This window comes from Cricetulus griseus, chromosome 3 (genome assembly GCF_003668045.3).
Source record: "Cricetulus griseus strain 17A/GY chromosome 3, alternate assembly CriGri-PICRH-1.0, whole genome shotgun sequence".
Lineage (NCBI taxonomy): Eukaryota > Metazoa > Chordata > Mammalia > Rodentia > Cricetidae > Cricetulus > Cricetulus griseus.
The window spans coordinates 186,808,768-186,824,384 of record NC_048596.1 but is presented as its reverse complement, the minus strand read 5'-3'; the positions used below and the strand labels follow the sequence as shown (position 1 = coordinate 186,824,384).

The following is a 15,617-nucleotide window of genomic DNA, read 5'->3' as shown; positions in this document are numbered from 1 at the left end:
CAGCTGAGCAAGAGTCTGACAGCCAGCCAGCAAGCAGTATTCCTCCATGTTCCTGTCTTTGGGTTCCTGTTTTGACTCCTGACTTCTCTCAGATGATGCATTGTGATAGGAAAGAGTCAGATGAAATAACACATCTCCAAAGTTGTTTTTGGTCAGAGTGTTTTATCACAGCGACAGAAAGGAAGCTAGAGCACAGGGCGATGACTTGGAAATGTCTTCTTGTAACAAATGTAACCAAGCTGTGACTAGAAAATGTCCAGTGTACACATCAAGAAAGGAGAAAGTGAGAGTGGTGCTAAGAGAGGATGGGGGGCAGGCTAGTTCTAGTTAATTAAGACTGTGACATATGTAATTACCTATACAATGGCCCCATGGTATTTCCCTACCTAAAGTGTGATCCCAGGTTGAGTTCTGGAGCAAAGGGCTTGTCAGACACAATGGTAGAACCAATCCCTGTAGCCTGGATAGGGATCCGATAGGTGTTGCTGTGCTCAACCTCCAGAATGACTGTGTCTTTGAATGTCACTATGTCGTCCAGATTGGCAGTCAGGGTCAGCGGAATGTCATCTTCTGCAGGAACCATGCCCTCACTAGGTTTAACCGTCCAAAGGGATTTTTTGCTTGCCTGCAACACAAGACTACAAGTTAACCTGGTAGATGTTCTTGGCTCTTCATCTTGCATATGTCAAAACCTTCTGCTTCAAATGGCCCACACCACAGAATTCAAGTTCAGAGACAAACATTGTCATTCTGTTTTCTTTAGAATCAAAGAATCTGGATGTTCGCTGACTTCCTGAGTCTAAAGAGCAAGGCTACCCTTCAGCTTTGGAATGCTCTGTGAAGACTCGTTGCATCTCTTCTCCATGACAACAGCCTAGGTCTCTAACAAACTTCTACAAAATATCTGCTCTAACCTCACAGTTCTGAGGTGGCAACAGAAGGGCCATTGCTCCTTCTGGAATTTTCCAAGAAGTGCTTCTCAGAGGAGTAAAGATGAGTACCCTTTTCATAAACATGATAGGAAGTCATCCTGGCTTTTACTGTGTTCTTATATTAATTAAAAGAATTCCATGCTTATTCTGAAGTCCGTTATAAGGCTAACTCTGAGTTGGAAGTGACTCCCATCAGCTTATTAATTGCTTAGATATCCACAGCACACCGGTTTTCCTTCCCCAAAGTCTTTGCCAAAGCCAGTGCCTGCTAACACCTATTCCGACCATCCAACTGGAAATGGCCAACCCATCTTAACATTCCTGGTCACTTTTACCTTGCTCTAGGTTTTTCTTCCTTAGCACTCATGGTGTCCTAACAAAGTACATGGTTTATTTATCATATTTATTGTCTTGCCCTCTACAATGGGATGTAAGCTCTACATAGAAGGGGGTTTGTCATTCGTTTTTGTGTTTGGCTTTCTTTTCCACAAATATATCCCAAATACCTATAGCAAGATCTTAGTACATAGCTATACTACATATTCAGACACTTAATAAATATCTGACAAATGAAGGCAGGTATGGTGGCACATGCCTATAATCTCAGCACTTGGGAGTAGGAGGCAGAGGGATCCCAAGTTCAAGGCCAGCTTGGGTTGCATAGCAAGATCCTGTCTCAATAAGTAAAACAAAAGTTGATAAATGAGTATACCAACCTTTTATTCAAACTTTTTGATGTTACCATATTTACTTCTTCTATAGGTTAATTTATTTACTTCAGGTTATAACTCAAATTATTGGACATTTCTTCCTTATATTAGGTAGAGATTATGATTCGTTTTGACCCACTATACATTGCTTTTGGTCCTTCCTTGGTGTTATACAGAGTGAACAGAAGGCACCACTTATACTTAATAGCCCTTCAAATTCTGCATCCCAGATTTAGAGGAAAACCTCAGATGTCAAAGTGAGGTTAAGATGTCAATTATTAAAATGCTGTAAATATTAATTAAAACATGATTTCTGCTTCTTTGATGGTAATCTATTTGCTACTTTTAGATTTTGCCCTTGTCTTTGAAAGTCTATAGAGCATTCTGCTTGGAATTTGATCTCTTTCTAGAGTCCTTTGTTTGATGTTTTTTATTTTTGGACAATTATCAATCATTGTCTGTTTAAATATTTCACCTCATTCTTTATCCCTACCATTTCAGAACATCCTAATATTACCTCTCTATTATAGTTTGTCCTGGAATGTCCCCTGGAGGCTCATGTGTTAAAGATTTGACACGCAGTTGGTGGTGCTGTTGGGAAGCAGTGGAAACTTGGGAGGCAGGGCCTAGTTAGAGGAAGTGATGTCACTAGGGCATGCCTTGAACAAGATATTAGGACCTAGGCATTCCTTCATTGCACCCCACCTCCTGGCTGCCATAAAGTGAGTGGGTTTGTTTCACCATGTGTTCTCAGCCACAGGGACAAAGATCCAAGTGGTCATGGACCAAAAATCTCTGAAACCACAACCAAAGGTAAGCCTTCCTCCATATAAGTTGTTTATCTTAGCTATTCTGTCACAGAGAGGCATAACTGACTAATATGCCATCTTTTAGCCTTGTAACTACATTTCTTTACTTTTACTCTCCGATTTATTTTGCATGGTTTTTTCCTCAGTTTTCTTCCAGTTCACTAATTCTCTCTTCAGCTGAGTATAAAATGCTGTTAAGCAAACCTATTACATTCAAAACTAGTTCTGATTAGTTGAGATTTATGTCTGTAATGTTTTCAGCCTTTGGGAGAACTGCCAAAATTCTGATTCTGATATCCACCTGGCCAGCTACGAATCTGATGAGCACACTGACTATAGTACATATATACTCAATAGGCCTGATGTTTCATTTGTGTGAGAAATACAAATGCCCACAGCACACCCTCTTCCCCTAGGAGCTGATGTGACATCGAAGGAAGTCAGGAGGAGGCTGGGGACAATGTGCTTCTCCAGAGGAGGGCAAGTTAGAATCCTCTGATGGTGACAAACGTGTTTTTCCTCCAAATGTGAAATTAGACCTAATTAACAAGTGGTGTGTTCCTAATTGTATTACTATTGATTAAAAAGCCTAACGCAACTCTCTAATTTTATGTATAGGCAATTATTTCAAAATTGATAAAAATCATCTTCTCCCTATTCCAGTAGCTATTTCTGCTCATTTAACTCTTGATTCTATTTCAGGGAGGATATTACCTCTATAAAATATTTAGTTATTACCAGTAACACATTGAGAAAAGGCTACAGAAGATAAGCCATGGAGATGGTTAGAAGCTGCCAGGATAGAAGGGCAGCTCACTAGATAAGAAGGTGATTATTTGCTTGAAAATCTTCCCACTTCCCAGAATTCCCCAATAATGGGCTCAGGAGAAGCCCTCAAATGTCAAGCTTTAGGGAGGAAAACACCCTCTGAGCTTGTTGGCTTTGGAGGCTGTTTTAGTCTAAAGCCATCCTTCTTTGGACTGGAGGGATGGTCAAGTGGTTAACAGCACCTGTTGCTCTTCCAGAGGACCCAGGTTTGATTCTCAGCACCCACATGCAAATTCACAATCCTTCATAACCCCGTTACAAGGGGATGCTCTTTTCCAGTTTCCATGGGTATGAGGCATACAGATGGTTCAATATATACATGTAGGTAAAACATGCATACACATAAAATAAAAATAGATAAATCTAAAAAATTTAAATTTATCCTTCTTTCATTTAATTTCCATGGTGTATTTCTAGCAAAATAAAAAGGAGGGAGGTAAAGATACATGCCACACTATGGGGCCCACAAACAGTGGTGCCCATCAGTCAGAAATGCCCTGAGAGGCTTGCGAGGGGTTAGAATGGGGCTGTTAATGGCTGTGGTAAATGAGAAGTACAGATCATGAGCAAAAGTTAAGAGTCTGCCACCGGCGGTGTCCCACAGGCTGACATTCCATATCCAGTTTAGTTCTGGTGCAGACTGAAAGGCTGGATCTGGTCAGTGGACCACTAGCCACTCTTAGGATCCCACTCACAGGTATTTGTACCAGGAGAATCTAATATTTAAACCCAAATGTTCATTTCCCAACAAATCCTGTTAGACAGGCCAAAAAAGCTTGTTCCATTTCCTTGTGCTTTGCAAATCTACATGGAAAACAAGTAAATTGCATATTAAAATGTAAATGAATTAAATGAATGCCAGAAGAACATTTTTCAGATTTACAAATTGTGCATAATGAGGATGTAGATGAATGACGCTGAGGAAAATTTACTTCAATGTTGGCATTAATGGAAACTGTAGGAGGTCTTAGCATTCATTCCTCATGATCTCTAAATGAGGAACATGTCTAGTGACACAGAAAAAGAGGAAAACAATCAAACAGCAAGGATTGTTCTAGTCACACTAGGACCTGGGCAGAGATAGTATGCTTGTCTGTACCTGAGGACACTTGTGGGAAAAAATGCTAAACCTTGCATGATTCCATCTGTTTTCCAAAATGTCCCTGTACCTTTATTCCTCACTTACACCTCCTCCCCTAGTGGAGTACTAGACTATAGAAAGGACTGTAAGTCCTTGCTTTTCCAGAGCATTCATGTGCACTTATTTATAATTTTACATTTCCTAGACCGAGGAAATGGCTCAGTGGGTAAAAGCTTTGCTCTAAAGCATGAGGACCTGAGTTCAGATCCCCAGGACCCATGTAAAAAGCTGGTGTGGTCACCCATGTATGTAACCCCAGCTGTGGAGCAGGTGGAGATAGGATTTCTGGGGCTCACTGGCCACCAGCCTAGTGCTGGGTTTAATGGTGGATCCTGTCTCAAGGAAATAAGGTAGAGTGTGATAGAACAGGACCCCTGGTGTCATCTTGTGCCTTCGTGTGATTATAGAGGTCTCCACACCCTCACATACACATGTGCTTACAATCCCCACACACATGTAATTAAAAAGATATTCCTTACACATTACATTTTCAGGATGAACACAAACTACTATCGATAGGAGAAACAAGAAGAATGGGATGTCACAGCATTATGTTCATCTTTGGGGTCAAAGAAATATTTCCTAACATATCTTGTTAATTTATGCCCCCAAGTTTTTTTTTTTTAAATCAGTCCTAAAGTGAACAAAGAACAATTCTCTAAGACATTAGTCACAAATATGGCATCAAAATGAGTTCTGAAAGAACTGTAAATGCAAATTCAATTTTCTGTAGCCATCTAAAAAATGGATCAAGGGAGCTCAATTGCACCTAGAGTCTTTGTTACAGTAGGCTGGAGTCTTTGGATGAAATCATTTCAGTCTGACCTACACAATTAAAGCAATAGATGGAAATGGATTTTTCATCCTTGGCTAAGCAGTCCTTTTCCTTTCTTGGCATTTTTAGACTTGCAGTCTTGAGATTCTAGACAGCTACTTTTAGATGCGGTAATGGCAGTTAGCTATAACAGACCCCCAATGTTCAATGGGTTAATATAATATCAGATTATTTCCAAGATGTGATAGAGATGAGTATTGGCTTCTACTCCAATCATTCAAGAACCTCAGCTGAGGAAACTGTGACAAATTTCAACACTCTGGACATTGGTGAAACACTAGACAACAATGCATAAAGGATGGAGGATTGAGTGCTAGGATTTACACAACACTTCTGCCCACTTCCACCGGCTCAAACTCCTACATGCAACCACACCTAACCTGGAAGGAGGCTGGGAAATGTAGTTCAGGTTTGAGTCCACAGTGAAGGGAGACTGGTGTGGTGAGCTTCTGACAAAACTACCTGGTCAGTTTAGTCCACAGCCACCTGCTAAGGGGTACCACCATCCCCAACTCTCTCAAATCTCAGATTTGGAAAGGTAAAGGGCTCTGGTGAAAGACTCGCTTGGCATTTCAAACCCTGTGAGAACTGTAGGCCCAGACTTCACATTCATCTACTCTTGGGAAAATATACAGAGGCAGCTAGGAAAGAAAATAGGAAAGTGTTAGGTGAGAAGATCATACTCTGCTGACCTCTTTGCCCAATTTGTGGCTTTAAAGCATTCTATATATTTTTGTTCATCAGTGAGACTCAGTTTACAATGCAGACATGTCAATGCCACTTAAATCAGAGAGCATGATGTCTTTCAGAAAGGGTACCGCCAAAGTCATTTTGTTCACTCTGACCATTTGCATTCTTCTTCTGACGAGTGGCGCAGTTCAATCCTCTATCCACAATGAAGTGAGGCTGTGGCCAGGGTGAGTGCTATTTCAGGTCATCAGTTTTTGATGGATGCATAGCATCTCTGTTTGATTCCTGCTGACACAGGGTGGATACTCTGGAAACAAAGACCTAAGTTGCTTTTCAGGGCTGAATCAGTGAGTTTTCTTTTTGATGAAGCTTATTAATCAATGCCTGGCATAAAACCAGGCAGAAAAATACATCATAGAATCTAGGAAAAAGGTACAATAAAATACCAGATGCTAAGGTCCTGGGCTGTTCTAAGTCAGATTGCATTGCTCTGCCTTGTCTGTGTGGCTTTGTTGCTTGACTTTTATATGTAGGAGGGTCTAGGCTGTGTGGCATTTGCCGTTGTGGGAAGGAAAACTAGACTAAAGAAGAGGTGGATGAATGATAAGCCTGACAGTTGTGGAGACTACATCCTGACCTTTTTAAGACCCCAGTACAGTAAGATGACAATGGATGGAGATAGGTTAGGAAGGAGGGCACTGAGGAAAAACAGATGTGGGCATGAGTCTCCTGCTCAGCTGCCCTCCAGATGTTGGTCTTGGGGTATGTCACCTGTGGTGGTTTCAATAAGAAGCCCTCCCCACCAAAGTCTTGGGCATTTGAACATTTGGTCCCCAGTTGTTGGCAGGATTAGGAGGTGTGGCCTAACTGGAAGAAGGAAGACACTAGGGGCAGGCTTTGAGGTTTCAAAAGATTCTCTCTGCTTTTTGTTTGTGATTTGAGATGTGAGCTTGCTACCTCTACTCTGCTACCACGTGTTGTTAGCTCTATGGAACCGTTAGCCAAACAAACCTTTCCTTCTATAAATTGCCTTGATCATGGTGATAAATTAGCAATAGGAAAGTAACTAAGGCATCACCCATTTAGCCTATTGACCTAATTAGCTTTGAGTACTGACTGTGCCTTCCACACAAGGTGGTGGTTAACTACAGTCACATGTGCAGGCTCTAGCACAGAGTAAGTTACCATAAACCACAGCTGTTATCATTTTACTCAAATCTCATCTGCTCTTACATCACACAATTATGGGCTTGATAGTGTTTTGCTGAAAAAAATAGAGTATGACACTGAGAAAATAAAGATGGATTCTGAGAAAGAATTTAAGACTTAATAGCCTTGCCAGAAAGAAGTGGGTGGAGCCTTATGATAGAATTCTAACAAGGGCCCCAAGCTGTCCATCTCCTGGGCACAGTTGTCTTCTCCATTATTCAGTCAGATGCTAATATTGATGATCCTGGGAAGGGAACCCTGCACATGTAGCTAAGGTCTTTAATCAGTTCACCTTCAGGTGGGAAGATCATCTTCAGTGGGCCCAAAGGAGGCTGAACACCTCTTAGTAAGGAAATATCAAGTCTGAGAGACCTAAAGGCCAGATGATAGGGAGTCTATGGTGGCCCAGTAACAGTTGAGAAGCATCCATGCAGACGGCAAGTGAGACAGGAAATTTCAACTGCAAAGCAAAAATCTGCCAGTAAACTGAAGATGCTAGCTGTGGGTCTTTCCCCAGCCAAGCCTCCCAAGAGAAATGCAACTCAGCTAGCATACTTATTTTAGTCCTTGGTGATCCCAGGAGAAGGAAACAGCCATGCCAGGCCCGGATTCTTGACCCATAGGAACAGATAACCAATTAGTATTGTTTTAAACCACTAGATTTATAGAATTTAAAGCCCAGTGACAGAAAATTAACACAAGCTTCCATAAAATTCTCTTTCGAAGATGCTAACAGCAAACCCTCTAGAAATTTCCCATTAAAACTTCAGTTGAAACTGGAGAGATGGCTCGGAGGTTTACATACTCAGTATAAGCTGAGTCTCACAGATAAAAAAAAAAATCCTATGACAGAAGATCAGAGGTAGGGTCCCAGCACCCCCACATCTGGCAGCTCACAACTCCCTGTAACTCTGGATCCATGGACCTGATGCCTTCTTCTGGTCTCTGAAGGCACCTCCTACCCCAGGCACATACATGCAAATAAAAATTAATCTTAGAAAAAAAAATCGGTAATGGCTGTCTCTGCTTTTTCAGCACATTAGGGCTTGCAAGTCAGCCATGTCCACAGTCCATAACCCAACATATATGGGAAGTACATGCTTAGTACAGGTGAACATGGCTGTGGGAAGGATGGAGGCTCTGAGATCTTTTACAGCTCAGAATCCCATGTCCTCTGGTGAGTACTGATAAACCCTCCTCCCAAGGTTCCACACATCTAATGTTAACATCTGCTTTTGATTTGGTAATGGGCTACATCCCTCCACTTCTTATGCGGGCTCAGCTTCCATGGTAAATCAGACATGGTGCCTTTTTTTATAAGTTGCTGTATCAAGTATTTAATATTTTCCATAAAAGGTAGAAGTGATTGCTCCTCTTGCACATGTCACGCTGACAATATGTGCTTCGACAGGCCTGCTGCTCTGCAGGGCTAATAACTATGAAGCCTGAAGAAAATAGCACTGTGCACTTGAAAACAACAACTCCTTTGCCATTTAAGACCTGTGAGGCTTCCTCCCGTGAAAAAGAGGGAGCAGATAACAACAGGAACCCACGTGTGGAGTGAGGAACTGCTTTAGACTTCTATTATCTCAGCAGATGATCTTTTCTCTGTGGGGCAAGAACAACGAAGGCTTGCAAAGGCCTGTCTCCCTTTCATCACCTAAATGGCATCTGCGGTCATATACTCCTCTCCCTTGACCTGAGTCATTTTGCTGCTTTAAACAATTAACTGGAGGTTAAGAGAGAGGCGCACAAGAATTGATGTTAGGATTTTCAAGGGAGGCAGTGCAGGGTCAGGCCTGGAAGTGTGGGCTTGGGAGTCGCGTGACTTAGGGGTCAGTCCTGGAGTCCGTCATTTGTAGCTAGGTGACCTTGGGCTGATTTTACAATCTAGGTTTCAGGTTCTCCATCTGTGAATTGTGCTTTCTCTTTTTCTTTTGGAACAGGGTCTCACTCTGTAGCCAGGGATGCCCTCGAATATTCAACCCCTGGGACTACAGGTGTATGCTGTCACATTTGGTTTGATTCCTCTCAGAGCTGTCCCACCTACAAAGATGTCCATCACTCAATAAACAGTGGGCTTTATTCATATTGCTTTCTAAAACTTCTCAGCCAGTTTTCTGTCCTCCACAATTCATGTCACTGATGGGGCTATCTGTCCTACACAGACCTGAGCCTGGTCCTCTCCTTACTGTCTGAATGGGTATCCTTAGCCCCTTCCAGACATCTATGTCTCTCCTCCAGAAAAAAATACTCCAATTCACCCCAAAGCTTTGCATATAAGCTTCAGAGAACATAAACTGCAAATGTGGTTGAGCTTTGTCATATTTTGTTCTATTTGATCCATGTCTGTCTTAGTCAAGGTTTCTGCTGTGAAGAGACACCATGATCACAGCACAGTAACTCTTATGAAGGAAAACATTTGATGGGGTGGCTTACAGTTTCAGAAGTTTAGTCTATTATCCTGCATGGTGGGACATGGTGGCATGCAGCCAGACATGGTGCTGGAGTTGAGAGTCCTACAGCTTGATCGGCAGGCAAAAGGAAGTGAACTGAAACACTGGGCATGGCTTGAGCATGTATGAGACCTCAAAGTCCGCGCCCACAGTGACACACTTCCTCCAACAAAGCCACACCTCCTAATAGTGCCACTCTCTATGACCCTATGGGGGGTCAATAACATCCAAACTACCACAATGTCTAAGCCTTTTTTGTGATTGGAAACTCATGGTTTGGGGAGGTCTTAGTGGAACCTCAGGTCCTTTCTCCCCACCCCAAGACAGGGTCTTTCTATATAACAGTCCTGGCTGTGCTAGAGCTCTCTCTGTAGACCAGGTTGGCCTCAAACTCACAGAGGTCCCCCTATCTCTGCCCCCTGAATTCTGGGATAAAAGGCAAGAGTCACCACTGCCTGGCAGACCTCAGGTCCTTTTGAGAGATCGCCCAGGCCCTCTGCAAACATGGCGGTCCACATTAGGATTGGTATCCTACACATGGCCTCTGGTCTGGAAACTCTAGCTCCAGCTCTACTAAGAGGGCCCAACACCTTTTCCAGACTTACTGCCCAGGACAGAAGGTCACCTGCTCCTCCCAAATGTATTTATGTTCACCATCGCTGAACATAAATACATGCCCGTTTCTGTCTTCCACTAGAGCCTTCTGAGTGACAACAAGTTTCCTTTGACAGAACTGGTCACTTCTTCCTCTGTGCTTCAATTTTATCGTCTGGCTGTATTCTTTGTAGGGGCATTTTTTTTTTCTGTGCGATTGTGAACTCTGAAGAAATGAGCCATTCTGTTTCCCCTTTGTTTCTCCCCTTGGTCATTAAAGTGCCAGCAATGGGTCAGCGCTCAAAAATAATATTTACTTCATGGTCAATAAATATATGAAAAGTGTCCTGTCTCACCAGAAAGCCCAAGAAACACAAACTTAAAATGAACATTTAAAAAATCTGCTAGATTTGGCAAAAACAAATCATTGGTAAGAGGCTAGGAGCTTAATGCTTTACCTCTGGGGAGGGTCTGCATATAAGCTGGTACGAACTTTCTGAGAGATAACTTGTGAGATGTATGAAGACTTTTGGTTACATTAATGTCATGTGACCCAGCAGTTGTGTTTGTGGGAATTTAGTCAAAAGAAACAGTTAAGAAATTGATACACGTCATTTATAACAGTGAAAAGCTGGGGACCGTCTACAGGGAGGGGAGTCATTAAGTCACCTTAATGACTGGAGTGAACCCAGTGCTCCAGTGAAGAAAACCCAGTCAAATCAATCAGTAAACAGGACCTGGGGAAGAATATTTCTTAATAATTCGCATTAGACATGATGATGATATGTCTTGAATGAAAACAGCTGGCAACAAAAGTCAGCTGATGAGGAGGCCTCACAGGAAAAACAGTGGAAAGTGAACATCAGAGATTTAGTGGTGGTCGTCGGCATGGTGTGACCATGAGTGATCTCCTCCCATCTTCGGCTGTTTGTTTTAGAAGGATGTTATTTGTGTAAAGTCAGAACAAAGGGAATGTATACTCACTTTAGTGAATAAGCATTTCCTTATAGAAGGATATCGTCATTCTTTCTCATCTCTCTACTTTTCAGAGCTGGAGTTTGAACCCAGTACCCTGTACATGCTAGGTAAATGCTTTACTCCAGAATTATTCCCCAGCCATCTCTTTAGAATCTGTTCCCTCCTTCTCTCCTTCTGTCCCTCCCTCACATGGGAGGTTACTGGCTATCGTCCCCAGAGGCAGCCATTGTTAGTCATTTTCTGTGTATCTTTTCAGATCTTTTTTATGACTAAAAGAAAAATCCCTTTTGTTTGTATCTAAAAATTTCCTTACATAAATGGTGGCACATTGTGCATATATAGTCTTTTCTGTGCCATGGGGGATGTTTCTGTTTTTATCATAGGTATACAGAGACATAACAAGTGAGGCAAATGGTTCTAGAAAAGGCACACATTGAAAAATACTAGTCCTTTGAGCTTTCCTTCCCATTTTAAAAAATAATTCCAATTCTTGGCCATGACCACAAATAGTTCTTTGATCATTATCTTCCAGTCCCTGTCTTGAGATCTCTAGATAATCTGTTGGAGCTAATGTTTGGATATCACCTAGTTTATTCTCTCTCGCTTTCTCTCTTCTATCCTCCCAGTAGAGATGACTTCATGGTCATTCAGACCAAATAAACACCACTCACAGCTGATCCTTGAGCATGCATCTTGGCTATATTAAATACAGGATTCACATTCCTAGGAACGATCACCTCTTTTCACTTAGGTTTTCAATCTAGCAAGCACAGGCTCATCCACAGACACATAGCCATGGGCATGGGATGGCCTCTTAAACTTTCCATATGTTTTATTTCTTGGAGACAAACCCCTCCTGGAGCCACCTAGCTCATGGTACTCCCCTGGGGGAAGTCAGGGCAAGGGTATAAACCTCGGCACCCAACTCTCAGCCTAGGTTGACTGGAATTTTCTTCCATTAGTGTTTATATCCGTGGCCCACTATTGCTTGAAAATGTATCTCATTACAATGTATACCTTTTGAAAGCCACTTTAAGCCTTATAGCTTCTCCTAGAGTCTAACTCTGGCCATTTCTCTTGGTTTCCTTTTCCTTTTGGGCTGCCATTGGGTTGGTTGCTCCCTCACTCCCCCAGACATGATTTTATTTATATTGTTGGGCTTTTCTTTGCATTCATGTAGGAAAATAGTTTGTGGTTGTAGACTGAATAGGAGAGATTTGGTTGCTGATATGAGATTCACCATTACTCAAGCCATAGCTCTACCTGTTTGTGTCGGAAGAAAGCTGTGGAAATTATAAAACCAACTGTCTTTATACTAGGGGAATAAGTATATGCAATTTTCATTGTTCTAAAGTAATATGAACCAATAATCTGTTAGTAAAAGATTGTACTGCTCTTTTTGAATATCCCTGCCTTCTTAAGACTTAGTGAAAGGTCTCAGGTCAAACACAGAGCACACAATTAGATACAAGGAAACAGGTTAGTCCCTGGGCACACACAGTATTTGCATTTTTCTGGTGGGCTCCTGAGCACACACAAGATTTGCATATTTCTGGGGGCCCCTGAGCACACACAGCATTTACATGTTTCTGGGTGCAGTCATACAAGTGGGGAAGTCCTGCAAAGAGAGTCGGAGAATGGGCGAGCTTAATGTTTCTTGATAGTTATTTGCTAATGAGTCTATTTTTCTCTGACACGAAAGGACACATACTTACCAACATTGATGCTCTAAAGTATTTTATAAGATTATTTCACTATCAAAAATTTAGAGAAAAAGGTGAAAGGTGAGGAAAGGCAATATTATAGCCTCTATTCTACAGAGCTCTGTATGGTGTGTGTCAGTAGATTCAAAACCTCTGTCCCTCACTTTTTCATCTTATTAAAGACAAATACAAGACCTTCAGATCCAGTACCAGAAAACATTCATCTTTCTACAAGCTGTTTGCCCTGGCTCTTTTTGTCTGTCAGATATCAATAAAAGCTACCATTGGTCAAGTTCTTACTTTTTCGACAAGTACTTTCTCCATATATTATCCTGTACAGTCTTCTAGATACCACTGCCATCACTACATCGAAAGAGGAAGAACAAAGGCTCAAAGGGGTTAAAGGATATACCCAGTATGTGAAGAATTAAGACTTGATTCCTCAATCTGCACACTATACAGCCCATCTGTATAGCTGCTATGCATAAAGCAACTGTGCTTGGTATGTGATCCCGTCAACCCGAGATGGTGTCTTCCCTGCCAGATGTGACCTGATTTAATGTGTTATCATTCAGAGACAGGTTTCTTTTCTCTTCCAACACATGCAATTTAGAATGTGTACAGCAACATCATTACAGCTGCTATTTACAAAAGATGCACTCCAAATGGAATCCTCTGAACAATTCTGCCATGCCGAACATCTGTCTGGTGTCTGTTTTCTTACTTGTGACAGAGAAGAGAAAATGAACTGATGAAGGTTATGGTTTTCTTCCTGATGAAAGTCTCACTGGAGGTACGCTGAGGAGGCCATACCGCATGGTACTTGTATTTCTTGTTTTGTTTATTGTAGTCAGGTGCTCATCTCCTTATATTAGCAACTCAACACTGAACTGTGGAGGTTTAGTGTCGGTGCACAGAGTAAGAGTAAATACTTTAGCTGACAAGGACAGCAAGAGCCATCCCTTAAAATGTGACATGAGTTGGGTTGTTGCTGCTGCTGGCTATGGGGAAGAAGTTAGATGTTTTCATGGAGAATGAAATGGGTGATATAAAGGAGGAAAAAAATTGGCTTCATACTCCCTCTAGATGATAGTTACTGTAACTGCATACCTGAATAATAATTAATAGAAAAAGCAATTTTCCAAAGCTGATTATAAGTCAGGACACATAGAATGGAGATGGACAAGCATGCAAACAAAGCTGTTTCTTTTGGACAGCTCCCTTTCATTTCCAAATGCTCTGCTTTCATTTTGGCTTTAACTTATACTCAAACTACTCATATTTGACCAGTAGAGCTGTCATCCTAGACTCAGGGAATGTGCTGACCCAAAGTGTTACCTGATGTAGAGTCAATAGCTTTCCTGCTGTCACTGTGGTTTATATAATCAATGTGACCTGGTGGAATCTGTCTTCTGTCTTTCACTTTTAGCTTTGCCAAAATGAAAGCGGTCTCAGTTTAGTGTTTAGCTGTGGGTGTCTGCTTCTGCTTCCATCAGCCACTGGATGAGGGCTCTAGGATGGCATGTAAAGTAGTCATCAGTCTCGTTATAGGGGGAGGGCATTTAGGGTAGCCTCTCCACCATTGCCTAGATTGTCAGTTGGTATCATCTTTGTAGCTCTCAGGAAATCTCCCTAGTGACAGATCTCTCCTCAGACCTATAATTGCTCTCTGTGTTACAGTATCTCTCATCCTGCTCTCCTCTATTCTTCCCCTGACTCAACCTTTCTGTTCCTCCATTTCTTCCTCTGGCACTAGGGAGATTTCCAGAGATCTACAAGCATGACACCAACTGACAATCTAGGCAATGGTGGAGAGGCTACCCTAAATGCCCTTCCCCTATAATGATATTGATAATTGCTTCATATGCCATCACAGAGCCTTCATTCAGTAGCTGGATGTCCAGAGGCAGACACCCACAGCTATACACTGAACTGAACTCTGGAACCCAGTTGCAGAGAGGGAGGAGTGAAGAACAAAGGGGTCAGGACCAGGCTGGTGAAACCTACAGAAACAGATGACCTGAACAAGGGGGTGCACATGGACCCCAGACTGATGTCTGGGAGGCCAGCAGGGGACTGATTCAGACCCCTGAACTTGGATGTCAATGAGGAGGCCCCGGCACTCTATGGGGTCCCTGGTAATGGATGGTGTAAGAAGGGACTTTGAGAGTCCATCCCACATGGAGGGATGCTCTCTCAGCCTGGACACATGGGGGAGGGCCTAGGCCCTGCCCAGGATGATATGACAGACTTTGGGGAACCCCCATGGAGGGCCTTACTCTCCCTGGGGAGCAGAGGGGGGATGAGGTGGGGAGGTTGGGGGAGGGGAGGGAGAGGGAGAAGGGATTGACATGTGAAGCAGCTTGTTTCTAATTTGAACTAATAAAAATAATTTTAAAAAGTTAAGAGGACAGTCAGTCAATGAGTTGAAGCTTTGAAACACTTATTCATTCTAACCCATCAAAAGATAATGTAAAATTTTGAAGTTACAGTCCACATTTGCTTGTGTCATGGTGGAGAGTCTGGAGAGTGGTCAAGTGGAGGCTGTCAGGCAGGTAGCCTGTTGGCCAGGCTGCCAGCCACACAACAACTGGAACCTGATTTCTCAGTATCCACATGGGACGGGAGGCACAAGAGCCTGACTCTGGGCCGGCTATCACCGTCCACATGAAGGCAAATGTGAGCACCGAGAATGAGGCACAAAACATACTCCACACCAGACTGACTCGACA

The 15,617-nt window shown here is 42.4% G+C and overlaps 1 protein-coding gene across 2 annotated transcripts in view; it reads right to left on the bottom strand.

Annotated features, from left to right (window-relative positions):
* Hydin (HYDIN axonemal central pair apparatus protein) overlaps positions 1-15,617 on the bottom strand; it is a 323,803-nt gene that overhangs the window by 173,280 nt on the left and 134,906 nt on the right. For both annotated transcript variants that reach the window (XM_035442673.1, XM_027405997.1), the window contains exon 18: positions 387-625. In XM_035442673.1, the coding sequence (XP_035298564.1) occupies positions 387-625 (239 nt within the window). The remainder of the gene's footprint in view (positions 1-386; positions 626-15,617) is intronic.